At 32.1% G+C, this 18,653-nt stretch overlaps 1 protein-coding gene across 1 annotated transcript in view; it reads right to left on the reverse strand.

The window, feature by feature from the left end:
• Positions 1-17,575: 17,575 nt before the first annotated feature.
• The window catches only part of LOC110422797 (T-complex protein 1 subunit zeta 2-like), a 1,497-nt gene continuing 419 nt past the window's right edge, over positions 17,576-18,653 (reverse strand). Inside the window, exons 2-5 of the mRNA XM_021436812.1 lie at positions 18,474-18,542; positions 18,285-18,392; positions 18,067-18,185; positions 17,576-17,835 (exon numbers count right to left, since the gene is read on the reverse strand). Of these exons, the coding sequence (XP_021292487.1) occupies positions 17,760-17,835; positions 18,067-18,185; positions 18,285-18,392; positions 18,474-18,542 (372 nt within the window). The 3' untranslated portion in view covers positions 17,576-17,759. The remainder of the gene's footprint in view (positions 17,836-18,066; positions 18,186-18,284; positions 18,393-18,473; positions 18,543-18,653) is intronic.

The raw sequence follows: 18,653 nt of genomic DNA on the forward strand, positions 1-18,653 counted from the left end.
TTCTCTCTCAAATTCTCTTGTTTTCTTACTTTGTTCTTGGCTCCAAATCTCTAGAATAGTTTCTAGCTGCCTACTCCTTAAAACCTTTGAAAAAGGTCCTTTAAATAGGATCCAAGTAACCTAATTTTCAAAATCTTGTCAAATTTTTATTTTTGGAAAATCACCCAGTGCCATGGCCTTGATTTCTTGGTACCACGACACTAGTTTTTTTGTTATAGTAGCATACAGTGCTACTTCTCTAGCACTGCGACACTATGCTCTCTGTAAAATTGTATGATGAACGTCCTTTCACTAGCGCTGCAACCTTGTTCTCCTAGTATTATAGCAATCTAGCAACTTCAAATGTGATTTTCACCTTAATCTGTTCTGAACTGGGAAAAGTGGTAAATAAAAGTTTCAGCCCTATCTCTTAGCTTTCCAATGGCTTAAGAATCATGTCAACTGGACTTCTGGATTGAAACATATTCTCAAAATACTATGTCATCTTCAGTCCATGAATACTGCTACACTACTTAGAATTAGACAAATATTTTGACCATGATCCAATCCGAACTGGATGAGGTGGTAAACATAAAAGTTTTATCCCTTCCTCTTATAAGTCTATTGGTTTAAGAATCACTTCATTTGGAGTTCTATAAACAGAGATATGGTCAAAATATCATAACATATATGAATGAAGCTATCACAATACTTATATGGATTTTCATCAATTTTCTTACACAAGCAATAAGAGAGATTACCAATACTATTCTTAAAGTAATTTAAAACAAAATAATGTAAAATTTAACAAAATAACTTAAATTAACTACTCAACATGTAATTAAACTTAAACTAAAAAAACACTTAAAATGCTACGATTTGAACCTAAAATCTCAAAGGTCTAACTATTTAAGCCCTCAAAATGTGTCAAAATAACTCTATATAATAAAGTTATCAGATATGATGATGTTATATTGTTCGTCCGTTGGCCACCATACATTAACTATGTTATGTCTAAGGAAGACCACTCTATGATATGATGTTATGACTATGTAGTGGCACGCTTAGGATGTGAAAATGTGAATTGTGTTATGCCATGCTTATGAACTATGATAAATGCAAAGGCTTAAGATAAGAGTCGTACATGTATGTTAAATGCAAGACAATTCAATGCAAGCTGTATGGAGTCAAATGATTTAGCATCGATGTGAGCGCTTATGAGGTAAGTATGCTAATCATGTATGTAGATGGCCATACGGTGGGCCAGTTCATATCATAGACAAAGTCGGTAGACAGCTATGATGATGAGCTTTGGTAGGTATGACAAAAATAGACTACCCTACCCTTGCATGCTAAATAGCTTGTAGCTTATGTTAATGATGTTTTTCTTTAGTGGATGTGTGTTTCCATTATCCTTGCACATATACTTTCGATTATATGCTTCCACTCACTAAGTATTAATATGACTTACCCCTTTGATTGTATTGTGCAGATAAATAGATATTGAGGTTTGGGTGGCATAGCGTCATATCCTAAACAAACACATTTTGGCATCTTGTAGGCTTCCCATCATGACAAGTCCACTCCACTAAGTCAGAGTCATATTTTATGTTTCTGCACAGTGTCGATAATTTATTATTTTAACATATTATATAGGCGCTACACTGCTTTATGTTTTGTTTAATGTAATGTCTAAATGACCTAATGTTTTAGCCAATGTTTGGCTACTGGGATATTATGTTTAAAGTTTTATATGTGATTATGAACCAAGGGGCTATTGTTCAATATGAAGTTAAGAAAATTTTATGCAAATGATCATGGCTATAAGGTCTTGTTATGAATGACATATATTAGTCAAGTTGTATGTATGAAAGCTTACTTAGGTCTCACATGTTTTGTCTACCAAGCTTGTGCGCTAGTCATAGTTCCCCAATTTGTGCCATGACACAAAACACCAAATAATCCTATCAATAACTTCTTGACTATGATGATTGAAGAATTACCACCAAATCGACCTCCTTCAAGTGTTATAATTTCTTTACGATTCTTATTTAGGTATTAAATAAATTTGATCGCTATTCATTTATAATTGTTATTGAAAATATAACTAATAGTATTGATTTAAAATGATAATTTACAAATAAAATGAACAAAAATATTCTGGTTTTATTAATAAAATTTTTCGTACATAGAAATAGATAGATAATTTAATAGTTATCAAAATTAACTTCCAAGTTGGACAGACAAGTTATTAAATAATTGAGCATTGACAGATACTCTTGAATTTTGTTCAATTTAATCTTGTACCCTTGAATTTTTTTTGAGATTTTTTATGTCATCATTACCGCGGTATCACTACCACGCTAGTATTTCAAACCCATGTCATTGCCACGTTAGCAAATCTTGACAAATTAGCATGATATCAGCAACAATAATGGTAAAATTGGACAACAATAAAGGGAAGGACTCAATTGTGCAAAATTTCAAAATTGAGAGACTAAATTAACCAGTTTTGGAGTAGTGCTACTACATTGATGAAAACACTATAATACATGGACTTATTGGGTACTTTGTGCTTTTTTTTTATTCTATTTCAAATTAAGTTGAAAATACAGAATAGTTTTCCCATAAATGTGTGATGAAAACCAAAAATAATAAACGAACACCAATAAAGGTAAACTAAAAAATATACAAAAATAAAATAAAACCAAAAACTTACTAATAAAGGTAACAAAAAAAGACAAAATTCTAAGAAAAAAATAAAAAAAAAAAGAGAGAGAGAAATAAAGAAGTCTAAAAATATCAAATCTATAATTTAACAACCATAAAAACATTTGTAGAAGCTAATCCTGTGTTGGAAGGTCACACATGTTCTAAGGGAAGTAAATAGTGAAGTTGACTCTTTGGCAAAGGTGGTAATAAATAGAATTGAAGGACTTCTTCAAGTGCTCAATTAATATCTTGAAGAAGCATAATGTAAATGTAGTGACAATGCACATACGATCAAGGCAATTTGATGCTCATTTTAATTAAGTCAGATGCAACATTATATTATGTTTATATAGAGAACATATGGAGTTGGAGTCTTAAAGTTATCAACTTGTATATACAAGGACTCAAGATGAGCCAACATTAGCTAGAACTCTCAAGTTAAAGAGTGATATAAGGGGATGGTTTTTCAATTATAAGCAAGAAACTGTGCATCCAAAGTAGAGTTCGGACATGTAATAGCACACCGCACCAATTGTGCAATTTAGACACCATAACCATGCCACTTATATGAAGGACTTTGGTTAATTTAAGGAGAAAATTGCGAGAAATGATCAACTTCATAAAGCCATTTCAAAAATAGCCCTTACTATAAAATTAATTGTTTTAATCAATTTTTATCAAGACTTAACAAAAATACCCTTAAAGCCATTTTAGACAAATTAAACCAATTATCACAATTTTCCCTCCCAATTTCTCTTTCCCACATTTGTCTGATGTGCTCCTGATTTCTCTCTCTTGCCATCCAACTCTCTCTAATTTTATCAATTTCTCTCTCACACATCCGCTTACTGCATTCTCGATGTCTCTCTCCTGCCATCTAACTCTCTCTAATTTTACCACCATCACCATCTCTCTTTGTCTATTTCTCACCATATCATCATCGATCTACAAACGAAAAAGCATAGATAATATCAATGTTTGTTCTTTGGTTTATTGGTTTACATTCACAAAACCCTAAAGTTGATAGGTTTTATAAGTGAAATCTATAAATTAAAACATTGCTCAAAGTTGTTACATGCCATGCTTGCAAATAACAACTGTAATGCACTTGGTGTGTAACAAATCTATTCAATATGGCATGGTTTAAACAAGGCATGTAACTTGATCTCTATTTTTTACTTCACTAAGACATAAACTTTTGGAGTTAAACAACTTAAACATAACGTGTAACTTGGTCTTTATCTTTATATTTCACTAAGACATTATCTCTTATAGTTAAACACCTTAAATATGGCGTATAATAACTTTTTTTTCAATATGACGTGTAGCAATTTTTTTTTTAATATACATGTAACAACTATATTATTTAAATATGACATTTAAAATAAGACATAAATTCTTGAAGTTAAACACCTTAAACATGATGTGTAACAACTTTTTTTTCAACATATCATGTAACAATTTTTTTTCAAACATAGAGTGTAACCTGGACTCTAGTTTTGTATTTTACTATGACAAATTCTTGGAGTTAAACATCTTAAACATGATGTGTAATAATTTTTTTTCAACATGGCGTCTAATAACAATTTTTTAAACATGACATATAACTACATTAATTTTTAAACATCATGTATAACATAGTCTCTATCTTTATATTTCACCAAGATATTAACTCTTGAAGTTAAACACCTTAAATATGATGTGTAATAATTTTTTTTTCAACACATGCGCTTGAATATGAGCAAGTTTCATTAAAGGTAATTTCGTCTACAAATATTTTCTCTTGGCTAAAAACAGTTAAAAGTAAAAAGAGAGTTATTTTCGAAAACACCTTATCTTTAAGAGCTAAAAAAAATTATCCCCAATTTAAGTCTTGGATGAGCATTGGGACTAATATGTAAACTCTAGACAACTTGTAAGGGAGAATGTGTCCCCCAGTGAAAATCCAAACATCCCCTCAACCTAGATTAATTGAAATTATTGGGTTTTTTTTTTCTTATGTTCTTTCTTACTTTTGTAACTAATAAGCCAAATAGCTAATTGGCCATTGGCAAAAAAGAAAAAACAAACAACTATAAAAAAAAATAAGAAAATCCCAAAAAAAATTAATGTCAGACAAAACAAAGAAAAAAAAACAGTTTGTAAATGTCAAATTTGAGATTTAAAATTTATTTAAAAGTATTTCGGCTTGAGAAAAAAAAAAAAAAAAACTAATGCATGATAGGAATGCGGGCGTGAATGTCTAATTGGGAGTTGAGTTAATGACGTTACTTTTTGATCCTAGGAGGTGAATGTTGGAATGTGGCCAAGGGATAGAAAGATCCTGTTGAACTTTAGCTTTTTACAGGTTATAGGGTAATTTCTGCTAAGAAAGAAAAAAGCCCCACCATTGATACAGAGAGTACAAGGGTATGATCTTGAGTGCTGATTTGCGTTGGATAGCCAAGATGTGCCAGGGATGGAAGCCACAGAGCTGGTGGTGGAAAGTGAAGCCGAGAGGAGCATGACACCCCAGATTCAGATGGAAAGCTTGGAAGGAGGCAATTCAGAACTTATGAATGGCCTCCAATAAAGTTAACCAATGCTAAGGAGATGGGAGAAAAAAGTGCTTAAAGGTTAGTAAAGTAAAAGAAGAAAAAAAAAACCACAAACAAACTTATTAACAGAATGACACCAGAGTTCTTGGTGAGTGATGACGGAAAAAAATAGAAAGAGAAAAGAAAGGGTCGGAGTGGGGTTATGGAGAGCGATGAAGTGGTTAAGAAAGAGAATGTGGGGTGAGGGGGAACAAGGAGCCGATTTTTGGATGAAAAGACACAAAAGCTGTAGTGGGACAAACTTTGCAGGCAAACCGAGAAAAGAAATCCAATGGAGCAGATTAGGCTGGCTGAAATGAGAGGGTAAGGGTGATGGAGTGAGGCAGCGAAGGTGAAAAGGGTTAGTTGAGAGAGCAATGAGGTGAGGAGAATGGAGAGAGAGTTCCGGATGATGTCTCCTGGTGTTATGGTGGCAAAGGTATAGTTGAGTTCATATGGGAAATGCAGACAAGCACAATCACAAAGTCCTATGTGGAATGCATTTGCAAAAGTTAGGCCAGATACTTTTGAGACTTTGGCACGAGCTGTGGGTGCTTCAACAGGTTCAAGAGGGACACAATTACAACGCCGGTAAGGCATAGGGGGACGAGAATCATAGGGGAGGTTTTTCTTTGGTCTGGAAAGTTTTGAGAGTTGGCATTGTACAGTAAGTTTATGGTTAGCAAAGCCAAGCTAACGGGAGGAATGATCGGATGAAACGCTACTACTGGCTAAGGCTAAGACAGGGGAGTGAGTGAGCTGAATGCGATAAAGGGAGCTGTAGGCGCATCACAAGTTAATACAGCAATAGAATTAGAGGTGGAAAATGATTATGCCAAAACAAGTCTCCTGTCTTCCTTGGCTAGAGACTGGCTATGGCAAACCGTATTTTTCATATGAAAAAATGAAAGTATCCACAAATTTCAAAACAAAAAAAATTCTATCAACATGGCATCTACATTATCTTTGGCATATATTAATCTTTTGATAATGTGAGGGTCGGGTACGTGGTAGAAATTATTGGTTCAATTCTTAGTCCTCTCTTCTGTTACTGTAAAAGCATCCAAAAAAAAAATCTGCCATGTGCTCAGTTTTATGATTAAATTGATAAAAAAAATGTATTGAAAAGTAATAAACAGTAAAAAAAATTAAACTTTGAAATCATGTATGTCACCTATTTATAAATATGAAAATTCAAAACTGAAAGATAAAAGTTTCATTCGGTTAATACTTTAACTATTTGTTTTTTTATCTTTTTTGAAAAATTGTTATAAAAAGAAAAAATAATATCATAATTGATTTAAAATGAATAAGGTAAAAAAATGTGGTACTAATTATAATATAACTAGTTAATAAAGAAGTAAAATTATGTATTATGTCATTTAAAAAATTACATATTTTATTTTTTTAATCTTTAAAAAAAATCATTATTTTGCTTTTGTGTCAATATGTTTTTTGTTTCTACTTTTTACCCTCAAAAGTAAACAGCAAGCAGCAAAATATGAGCCAAAATTAATATTCCACTTGACGGAGCCTTGACTCCTATATATCAATCTTCCATTCCTAGGAAATTGGGCAAGAATGGCAACAAGTAACAACCTCAACTTCACATTCGGAGCCTGGCTACAAAGAAACCTTTATCAGTATCTGCAGAGAGACCAAGAAGGGACTTTTTGTGCCCAAAGGGTTAAAGCATGCAGGCATGTAAGCATATATAAGCATAATTGTTATAGTAAGTCTTCTTACTTGGGCCCAGCAATTTAGTGCCCACAAAGAGTTAAAGCATTGTTGTAATTTACTCAAAAACAAAGTGCCCCACTTGTTACACTCATTTTGTCAAATCATCCTATAAATTATTAATCACAGCAAAGTCAATGAACAACCACTTATATATGGGTCCTCCTACATATGATTCATATTGGTAGTAGAATAACCAAAATAAGAAGTATATATGCATATACATACATAAAAAAAAAATTCAGTTCCTACCTTAAAAGATAATATTTCATATTTTTCATCCATGGCTTTGCTCATAAGAAAAAGAAAAATATAAAAGATTAGGTTAAGTGAATTAAAGGCTCTTGAAACACCTTAATTTGAATGTTCCAACAAAAGATAATAGCATATTATGCTATTGAGGGTCAAAAATTTCCTTTCCAACCTCATGACATATCCCATTCATACGCAAAATTGCAAGTATAATTTTTTTATCTAAACTATGTTTTATGTGGAATTAAATTTATAAAACTATATATAAACCCGATGATTTTTTTTTTAAAAAAAAACTACATATAAACACTACGATTATTCTTTTATACACACTAAGTAAAATTTTTACACATCACAAACAAAATTAAAATATTACTATATGTAATTTTATTATCATAATTTTAGTACAAGCTAATAAGATATGTGACAACACTCTAACTTTGTCGGTGAAGTTTAGAAACTCCATTGATTAAGGAATAATTTTCCATTAACGTTATCCTAATTCGAAATGGAAATAGAAAATAAAGTATATATTTTTATTCTCAAATAGGTGTGAATCACGTGGCCCAACCTTGGAAGACCCTACAAAATTTGACAGAGAGAGAGAAATCCAAGGCAGTACGGCAAGACAGATGATGGTTCAGTAAAGAAAAAGGTTAGAAATGATATAGCAATTGAGTGCATTATGATTGAACGAGAAGAGAGAGAAAAGTTCTTTCTTTCTTTCTTTTATTGGATTGACACAAAAAAGAAACAAGGGAAACGTCTGGACGTCTGCTAGCCTACGTTGATAGGCCTTTGTGTCATGCTTTAAGGCGAAATGGAGGTCTTGCTTTGCCTTTATATGGGATTTGAGTTCCTTTTTTCTTGACTTTTTTTGTTTCTTTTCCGTCTCGCACACCGAGGCACACCAGTCAGCTGGACCACCGCCCCGCCCCGTCTTACCTTTGGTATTGTCAGAATTCAAGGGGAGAAGTGAGGGTAAACTGCTGTCACTGAGCTTTCACATCACCCTTCTTTCTTTTCTTGAGAATTGAGAACAATTGATGTAGACTTTTACTTTTGCATGGCCTTCAACCTTTACTTTTACTTTATATAATATAATAATATATATTTTCCCCTCTCTCTACAATATGTCGTATTGTTATGATTTATCATCTTAATTAATTTTAAAATAAAATATTTTTATTTTTTAAAATTTTAATTTAAATTATAAAAAAATTAATTAATTTTTAAAATATACACTTTACTGTAAAAAATTTTTTTTTGATAAATATATAAGTCTAATTTTTAATATTTTTATCAATTTACTGATGTAATAAAAAAAATAATTTTATTTTTAAATTAATTTTTATAATTATTATTTTTAATTTTTTTATTAATTAAAAAAAAACTCTCCATAATGGGAGCATCGGAGCTCCCCTGATAAGCCCCAATCAAGCTCCCCATGGAGCACTTGGTGCTCCCCAGATGGGGAGCCCGATGCTCACTTAAGGAGCTTCAATCGAGCTCCCCCAGGGGACCATCGATGCTCCCCTCCCTTGGGAGCACCGATCTGGTGCTGCCCTCCTTTGGTGAGCATCGATCGGTGCTCCTCCGATCAGTGCTCTCTTTCCTTGAGAGCACTGATCGATACTCTGTTATTATTATTATTATTATTATTAATTTTTTAAATTAATAAAAAAAATATTTTAATTTTTTTATAATTTTTATTAATAATATTTATATTGAGGTAAAATATTTATTTTAAAAATTAATTAATATTTATATAATTTTAATCAAAATTTAAAGAGGTTAAGATATTTTAATTTTACCATTAAATAGTTGAAGCTTCAACTGTTGATGCATGCAAATCATTTCTCCTTGCCAGAACAACATTTTTTAGACTTGAATAAGGGGCCTTTCTTTCCTTTTGATATATGCAAATCATAAATGGTCAAAACGTAACTGATCAAGGCAATGTTAAAAGAAGAGTCAAAGTAAATCTCAATCCTTTGTTTAATATACAATTTTGCTTTGGTCCTCTGCTTCAAGATGGTTTCTGAATATGAAATTTTCGCCGTTGAAGCCAGCACAAAATACAAAGGCTAGCAGCTTGCAGCCCCCAAGTTGTGAACACATAACCTAGAACTGGAACTTGTCAAAACAGGGCTCAAAACATCTAAAAACTGAAGAAAGAAATATCTAACTCAGCAAGTTTAGAACAAGCAAACACGTAGAAAGCAAAAGTCTACCAAGCAGTGGAGATTTTTCTATGTACCCACCTTCAAACCACCACTCAAAGTACACATATGTATTATACACTTTGAAGGAAAGCCAATATGTACCAGATAAGACCGGCAACCACTTGGCCTCTTAGAATTTCAGAACTAAAATAACCAGCAGTTCAATCAAAACTCTCACACGAAAATTCTGTGTCACATAAATCAAGTTGTAAGTTGTAACAATACTATTACTATCACTGCACAAAAAACCAGCTAAAGCAACGGCCAAGCTTGTCAAACTAAACCCTCCAACCTCCCAAAATTGCAATTGTGTTCGAGAAGGATAATTGAAACGAAGCAAGACAAGGAGTGAGGCTAACTTCCCTAGCTTGAGTAAAGTATTCCACCATTGCCTAATTTGAATCACTGGAATTAACATCCAGAAAGAGGAGAACTTCTTAACTGAAAACTGGCAATGTTTCTTCTCTTCCCAAAACAGCTAATCGTCCAGTTTTCTAGTAATGAGACAATCTTCAACGAAGACAACAACTCATGAAGAAAGAAATTAAGCTCTCATTCAAAGAGCTGTCTCCTAAAATGGACAATATATTCCACTGCCCAACACCAGCTGCCGCTTCAACAATCCTCACTTTAACCGCCAGAGAAAACATTATGGAGAAAGCCTCCATCGGAGTAGACAACCCATTATTTTTACCAAAGCCAGAAATAAAGCAAAACAGCTTCCGTTACCCCAAAGTCATCTGCAGTCTTTGATCTCAAACAACTTACTAGCACCATCCAAATCCACAGATGATAAAACCACAATATATCTTGACCAAATTGGGCCATAACAGAAGGCCAACAGACCAACACCACAAGTCTATCTAGCCCGCTGCACTTCCGATTAACTTCTAATCATTTAAGGGAGACTTGCCTAGCTTAAATAACTCATTCATCTTTTCAACCCCTACACCATCAAGCATTGCAACCTTTTCTTTCAGCTGCAGTCAAAAGTTTCTTTTTCCTGGAAACTCTGTCTTTAATACAGTCAACAAGTTTCAAACTCTCTCTTTCCTGCGGTATCACAAGGATGGCTGACCCAGACATTTAATTTTGGCAAATAATATATTATTATCATTTCCCATAAATTAAATCTATTATTCGAAGAGAAAAGAAAAGAAATTTTTAGATGCAAGCTAGCTAGAACATGTCAATAAAACTTGCAATAATAAGTTGCTTTCTTTCTGCATACAATTATAAGTATCTATTAACATGCAAATAAATGTGTAATAAGATGTAATGTATAAGCAAATTTATCTTACAATTTCTAGTTAAAGTTGTGAGCAACACATTCTTAATAGAGATAAAATTAATCTCTATACTTTTTTTACATTACTAAAATATTATGTTATCATATTTAATGATTTGAGTTTGAAATTAAAAAAGAATATAAAGAGAAAGTTAAACAATATAATTTTTATTTAAAAAATTCAAAAATATCTTGAAAAAGTAGAGTGGAGATTTTGAGACCATTGTCTAACCTTTTACATGGTGATTTTAAATTAGGAAAAATAAAAATTTAAGTAGTGGGTATTAATTATTTTGATATGTGTAAAGGGATTCTTGTGAGAAGAGAGAAAGAAATGTTGCAAATAAGTAAAAAAAATGCATTGGAGGTGATGGAAAAGAACATTGAAGTAGTTCCTAAAGTATTGAGTATTTTGACAAGTGGAAGAAAATAGACAAGTAGTAGAGTAATGGTTGAGAATAGGTAAAAAATAGGTAAACAGTAGAGTAACATTGCCAAAGCAATAAAGTAAGACTGAGAATAAATGAACACTAGAATAAAGTTGAGAATAGAGTGAAGATGACTAAGTAGAATAGAGATAGAGAGAGAATATTTAGAGGAAGAAACTCTGAGTGAAAATATATTTTTGCTTTAGCTTTAAAAATCTTCCCTTCAAATAAACTGTGAAAGCACTATTTCTAAAGCCGGAAGAAAGAGTTACTCAATAATAGGATTTAACACACATAATAAGTAACATTTATTGACAAAAGTTTTAATGTATATAATGAGTAACCATTACTGAAACTCATTATATGGATATTAAAGTAGTGGTTTTATTGTATATAATGAGTAATGATTTGAAACTCATTAGATAAACATTGAAATACTAGGTGTTTAATGGTTATTGATAATGTGATAAGACTTATTCTTGAATAGAAGGTAAGAGAGAAAAATTGTGAAAAAGTACAAGAGAATAAGATAAGAGAAAAAGGTGTATGTGAAAAGGTATAAGAGATGACCCTTGGTCCACGTCACCGCTTTATTCTAAGTTTTAATTTTTGGATGTAAAATATTTGATAAAACTCACCAAGAAGAGAACGAAATTACCCTTGGTCCATGTTACCACTCTTACGTTATTCTACACGTATTACACTCAAGGTTTTCACATTCTATACCCCTTAAGAAAATTTGATCTTCGAATTTTATCGATATATGACTATACTTTATCTTTCAACTAGGTGTGGGTATTAGTTCTCATCTCATCTTGACTTCTCAAGTTACTTCCTCACTCGTGTGATTACACCACAATGCCTTTATTGAAACAACTTAAAGCAAAAATTTTCTTAACTTGCCTATTCAACATTGACATCGGTTGCTCCTAATAAGTTAGATCCTCCTTTAATGGATCATTTAGTGCTAGAATGACTTTCCCCAAAGTTTTAGTAGTAAAGTTTCTCTATTTGTAATTTTTCCAACTTACCAAGAATTTTAAATGGTCCCATATAACATGGCTTAACTTCTTTGCCTTTCAAGCCTCATAACAGTAGTGATAAGCGATGTTTTCAACAAGCCTTAACCTCTCTATTAAAGTTCTAAATCTTACCTCTCCTTGTCCTTTGCTTTTTCGAAAATCTTGTGAAATTTTAGGTCTTTCTTTAATCACCTTGTTTTTCCCCATTATAATCTACATTGTCTCTGATCCTTGAGGATTCCTTAACTATGTCAAGCATAAATAATCCTTCCAAGTATTATTTAGATCAATTAAGCAAGCTCAAAGAAGGTCCTTCACAATTTTGTTCACCTAGTATTGTGAAACCCCACTTTTTACTTAAGATTAGATTTGTAACTTAGCTTGGTTATTTGTTAATTTGATGTTTTTGAACATGGTTTATGAACAATTATATCTTAGAAAATCATGATTTGATGGCCAAATGAGTGTGCTTGAAAGTTTAGACCATTAAAGGGTCAAAACATTTGTTTTGAACTTGAAAACTACATTTTGGACAAAATGTATTAATACATGTTCATCATGTATCGATACATGAAACCCAGAAAAGGTTTTTTATGAGCATTTATCAATACATGTTCATCATATATCGATACGTGAAACCTAGAAAAGGATTTTTATGAGCATTGATCAATACATGTCCCAAATGTATTAATACATGAGTTGCATATTTGAAAAAATAAAGGTATTTTAGACTTTTCACACTATTTAAGAGCCCTAAAACCTCAGACTTTTCCCTAAATAGCCAAAAAAAAAACGTTGTCTCTCAAAAATCCATCCATTATTTTCTCTTCACTTTTTTTCTCATCAAATCTATGGATTTTAAGCATTTAAAAATCGTTCTTAAGCTCAAATTTTGATTCTAAGGCCATCTAGAGGTAAAGTTCCTTTGTTCAAAACATCTAAGTTTATGGGTTTGATTTTCCAAAAATTTTGATTTATTAAAAATTCATTTTACTTTTAAAAATTCAAGTTTTGATTGATTTTGGTACTCACAAACTCACCAAGGTAAATTTACTCTAGACCAACGGCGGATCTAGAATTTTGTATGAGGGGTGGCGAGTAATCATACAAGGTCATGGATCAGGTCAAAGATTTGATTCAGAGCAAAAACTTAATCACTTTTGAAATAAAATTAAATTATATCATAAAATTTCATTAACAATTTAAATATAAGTTTTTAGATTCACTAATATAAATAGACATAAAGCAAAAGAAAAAATTAACATTAGACTTTCATCTATGACTAAATCAGTATCAATGGTCCTAACAATCTCTTTCTCAATATAAAAGATAAGTGAACTAGCAAGAAAATCATTTTCCATCTTATTACGCAACTTTGTCTTTAGAATTTCCATAACTAAAAATGTATGTTTTGTAGTTGTAATAGAAATTGGAAGAGTTAAGATAAGTCGAACCAAACGATATTGAAAAGCATATACAATTATTTTTTCTGTCTTTGATATTAACTAGCATAACTTTGGATATCTTGCTTAATATCAAGTTCAAAAGCTTCAATTGATATTTCATATGCAATTAAACAACCTAAGAGAAAATTCACAATTGATTTTTCTACCTTTAACATTAACCGGCATAGTTATAAGAGAGTTGAAACACTGTGCAAACATATACTCACCTAATATCAAGTTCAAAATGTTACAATTCATATTTCATCTGCAATTTTTCTTGATGATTGAAGTCATCAAGATAGAACTTTTGAGCAAGCTTGTAGATGGCATCAATCTTGAATCCATTTTTAGGATCAAAAGATTAGTTAAGGGGAAAAAAATAGAAAAGATGAGCTAAGGAAAAAAAGAAAAGAAAAATAATTCCAAAATTTGAGATTTGTATCCATTTTGATGTTGAACTTTTGGGCATTTGAATGTGAAGAATTATAGACTTCTTTGAGGTCTTAGAAATGGGTTTTAGGTTGAGAAATTTGGTTTTGTAGAAAATGTATCAATACTTGCTCCTCACAGATTCCCAGAATTGCATTCTGGATAAAAAATATCAATACTTTGAACAAAAGTATTATTACATTTAGTCCAAGAAGTCCTAAAAGGAATTTTGTTTGAAAAGTATCAATGCATCTAAGCAATGTATTGATACTTAAGGCTTGTTTTACAATTTTTCATCATTTTTAAAAGGATTTAAAAAATACGAATGGTTTTATTTCAACTACTAGACTTTATAAACTCTTGAATTTATTGAAAACACTTTTAAATGATTTGATTACGCTTGGGAAGCAAATTTTGAAAATCTTTGGAAATTTGATTACACTTGGGAAATGAACTTTGAGAATATTTGGAAATTGTTTATTTGCATTAAATTTGAAATTGTATTTGATAAACATTTTTTTGTTTAACTTGTTCTCCCTTCTCATATCATCTCATAGAATTATTTATAACTCACACATGTAAGATGCGTTTATTATTTTAGATTAATAGATTGCTTGGCTCGCTACTTTTTGGGAGGAATTACTACTGTTGCCAATTTTGGTAAGTGTTCAATAAGGCTTTCAGTAGACATCAGCCTTTTCCTTGAGTTGTACTCCACTGGTTTAGTCATGTTTTTGTCTGAAATAGATTTTGAACTCTACTTACATTTTGTAATAAATGTTATATTTTGGATTAGCCATGAGATGACTTACTCTTGATATTTCAATGGTATTTGCTTCCGAATTTTGAACACGAGATCATGTAAACTACACTTTAGAAAACTTCATTTTTGTGGAACATGCTCAAGAAGCACATAACAAACCAAGGGTATACCAACTTAAGGGATAGAACCATTATCCCTACTATCTAGGACCAAACTGAAGGCAGCCCAATCCTTACTATATAGGTTCATCCAGTGCTTATTGCCACCAACATAATTAACATATGTTCTTAGTTCGCAACACAGGACTAGCACCATTTCCCTTGCTAGCTAGGAAAACAAACATTGTGCACAATGACTAACTTTTACTGCTGCTAGTTATAGGTTTTTAACACAAGTAGCTCCAAAAAAACAATAAATCATAATATATTGGGTGAAACCATTTCACATTTCTATAGTGTTATATCTCAAGACATGTAAAATCCTTACAATGTCCCCAATGCACAATTTTTTCAACATTTCCATCATAAGCAACCAATTCTTTAAGGTTGCAAATAATACTCTCAAACATCAATCTTTTCATGATCAAAACATACTTACAAACAACATATTTCAAAGCCATTCTTTCAAAGACCAACATACTGTTCCAATTCAAAATCAATTGAAACATGAAAGCATAAAAGTGCTTGTCCCCATACAATTTAAAATATTAGATAGTATAAGTATACCATAGTTATATTAGAAAACAACTCTTAAACATTTGGTTGCAATCTCATAAATCACATATTTCCCTTCTTGACCAATTTCAATCCACCAAGAGCTTCACTCTATATTTGATTCTTGAAACCTTTGTGGAACCTATCATAACCAAAAATCATCATGAAACTCATTTCTCACAAAATTTTCGGATTAATAGCATCTAGAAAATAACCTTAGCTTGAAATTCATACTAACCCTAGAACAACCCTAAAATCTTCTGGTAATAATCATTAAACAGATGAATTGCAATAGACTCTCGTTGGAATTCGAGCCTAATGGTGAAGTGGCCCAACGGAATATGTCATTGGGAGTATCGTCACTGGTCATCGTGTTTGGGCCTCATGGCTTTAGGTCTTGCCACAATATTGACCACTAATACCACAAATTGGCTCCTCCAATTCAGCCATGAACATGAGCAAACAAGATGAACAATCCAACAACTCGCCAAAGACCCAACACAACCACAACCATCATCATCAGGACTAAGTTCAACTCAAACCACAATGCCTTCCACTATTATTCTTAGAAGCTACAGAGCAACTATCCCATGCTGGGCTATAAATTCTCGTTATTGCAGTCTCATCTTTTCCTTTTATCAAGCCCTTCTTGTGTTTTTGTTGTCTTAAATCTATCTTAGATGTATTTAAACCATGTATTTCAAACATTATCAATAAAGAAGCAAGTTCGTTCAAAACTCTTATTAAGTGCTTCAAATAGAGAGAACAGAGCACAACTACTTTAAGAAAATGCACCTTCCAGCAGTAAACCCCCAAGTTCCCAATTACCACTGAAAAGTGTCACTCCCAACGATATTTTCTCTAACCTCGACTCTTTTGGACCCGGCCAAACTTGGTCCATTCTCTCTTTACTCCTCAAGAGGCGGTGGACCACACTTCGAACCCATTTTCAGGGTGCAAACCAAGTTCCTTTTCAGTGGCCCATTTTCAGCAATAATATTTCCAATAGTAAATTTTAGGCTAAAGTCTGGCTGGCTCCACGTGCAACACCACATGTCTTCCCCCAACACCAAATGCACGAGATAGAATATCCTCAAATTATTATATTATTTTATTTTTATAATTAAGTTACTGTTGTATTAAAGTTAAAATATAAAGGAGGAGTATTTCCAACAGTATATTTATAAATGATTATTTTTATAATCAAATCAAATGTGACGTTAACCATATAATTTTCGATAGTTAATTGTTTTAAATAATAAGGGTAACACCCAAAACCATTTGATATTCGTATGTACTATGTCTTAAATTAGTTTTGTAATCCAATTCAAACATTCAATATTGAAAAAGTTGACAATACATCACCTATGTAATTGTATAATAATTATAATTAATATTATTTTTCCGAAATTTAAAGTTATAATTAAAGAGTAAAACTATCACTTGTTCAAGCACTTATTTTATGAAAGATGATTTAATTATAGATTAAATCATTTCAATATATAAAAAATCATTTAATTCAAATATTGATTTTTCGAATCACCTTGAGCTGGAGCTATATCAGATTTAACTCATTTTAAATTCAAACGGATTATTATTTTGTATTCATTTTTAATCAAGTCAAGTTGTGATTGGTTCAATTTCGAACAAGTTGAAACAAATTTTAGCGTTGGAGAAGATTTTGCCACCTCTAGGGAGAGTAGGGGCAGAACAAAGGAGAGTTTAGAATCGTATAACATACAACAATGCTCCATCAAATCAGCAAAATCGACGACCAAGCAGAAGAAAAATCAGTGCATCTTGGACTCTTTTAACACTTCTTTTCTGGGTTTGTTTCTAGATCATAGTGAAGCTTAGGATCAATTTGTTACCTCAATCCACCTACTTCATTCGGAATTTCTTTGGGTATTCAGTCATCCAAATTCAAATCATTTTGATTTAATTCTGGATTAGATTTGAATCAATCTATGAGCGTTTTAAGGAAAAAGTGGCCAAGGCTATGAATATGACAAGAAAAAATGTTCAATTTAAGCTGAAAACTAATTGAACATTAAGAAAATGGATATTTCCTCTAAAAGAAAAAGACCGTTTCAGTTCTCGTTGCAGTAGAAGATTCTCCATGAGAAACCCAAACCATAAAACAGGATAGCATAAGCCAAAAAGTATTAACCTGAAGCACACAAACATGGCTTACGTTGGCTTTCGCATGTTTCTGCCAGCGCGAATCACTTCATCTACCAAGAGCAACTGTGAAGCAATCACAGGCCTGAAAAACAAAGTAGCTCGATTGTTTCTCAGACAAAAAAACAAGAGTATATTCATTGTAAAGATTCTGATCCGCCTTACATGCTAAGCATGCACAAAGGATAGCAATTAGGAAGTGAAAGATATATGCAAATTAATGAAAATGGAAAGATATGCCAATTATTACAAAATACAGGGAACAAGTGAGGCAAATGAAGATATTTTGAAAATACAAGTAGAAAGTTTTACATACCCTGAGTTTATAATTTGGCGCTTAACAGAGTAATTATCAAATATACCCTCCATTTGGGGGTCCATTGGTTCTCCTGTTTGATGGTTCAGACCCACGATATTACCTCTGTCATGCTCTCCCTGATAAGCAGTCAAAACACAATATAACTTAATTTTTCTTCAGTTTCTACCTTTTAGAAGCGGGTAAAACAAACAGTGATGTGGACAAAGAAGTAGTACCGTAAGACCAATAATGACATCCTGAGTGTCAAGCCCAGCATTCTCAGCAAGTGTCTTGGGCACCACAAGAAGGGCATCAGCAAAAGCTTCAACACCCAATTGGGCACGCTGCTCCATATTTATGAATATCAGAAACATTTCAATAGTTTTTTATATAATTCAAAACAAGGAAATATACAAGAGTCATACCCCTTGAACAGCTTTCTTAACTTCATTAATTAGATATTGTCTAGCTGCAACTTCAAAAGCTCCCGCACCCTGAAGCGAAGATTATGCATAGATCAGCATATAACACAAAAGATCGCAGTGCGTAAGATTTGAACAAAACAATTCTCAATCACAACCAATGTCTTAAAAAAAAAAAAAAAA

Source organism: Theobroma umbraticum, unplaced genomic scaffold, assembly GCF_002168275.2.
Source record: "Theobroma umbraticum cultivar Fairchild unplaced genomic scaffold, ASM216827v3 scaffold_146.0, whole genome shotgun sequence".
Lineage (NCBI taxonomy): Eukaryota > Viridiplantae > Streptophyta > Magnoliopsida > Malvales > Malvaceae > Theobroma > Theobroma umbraticum.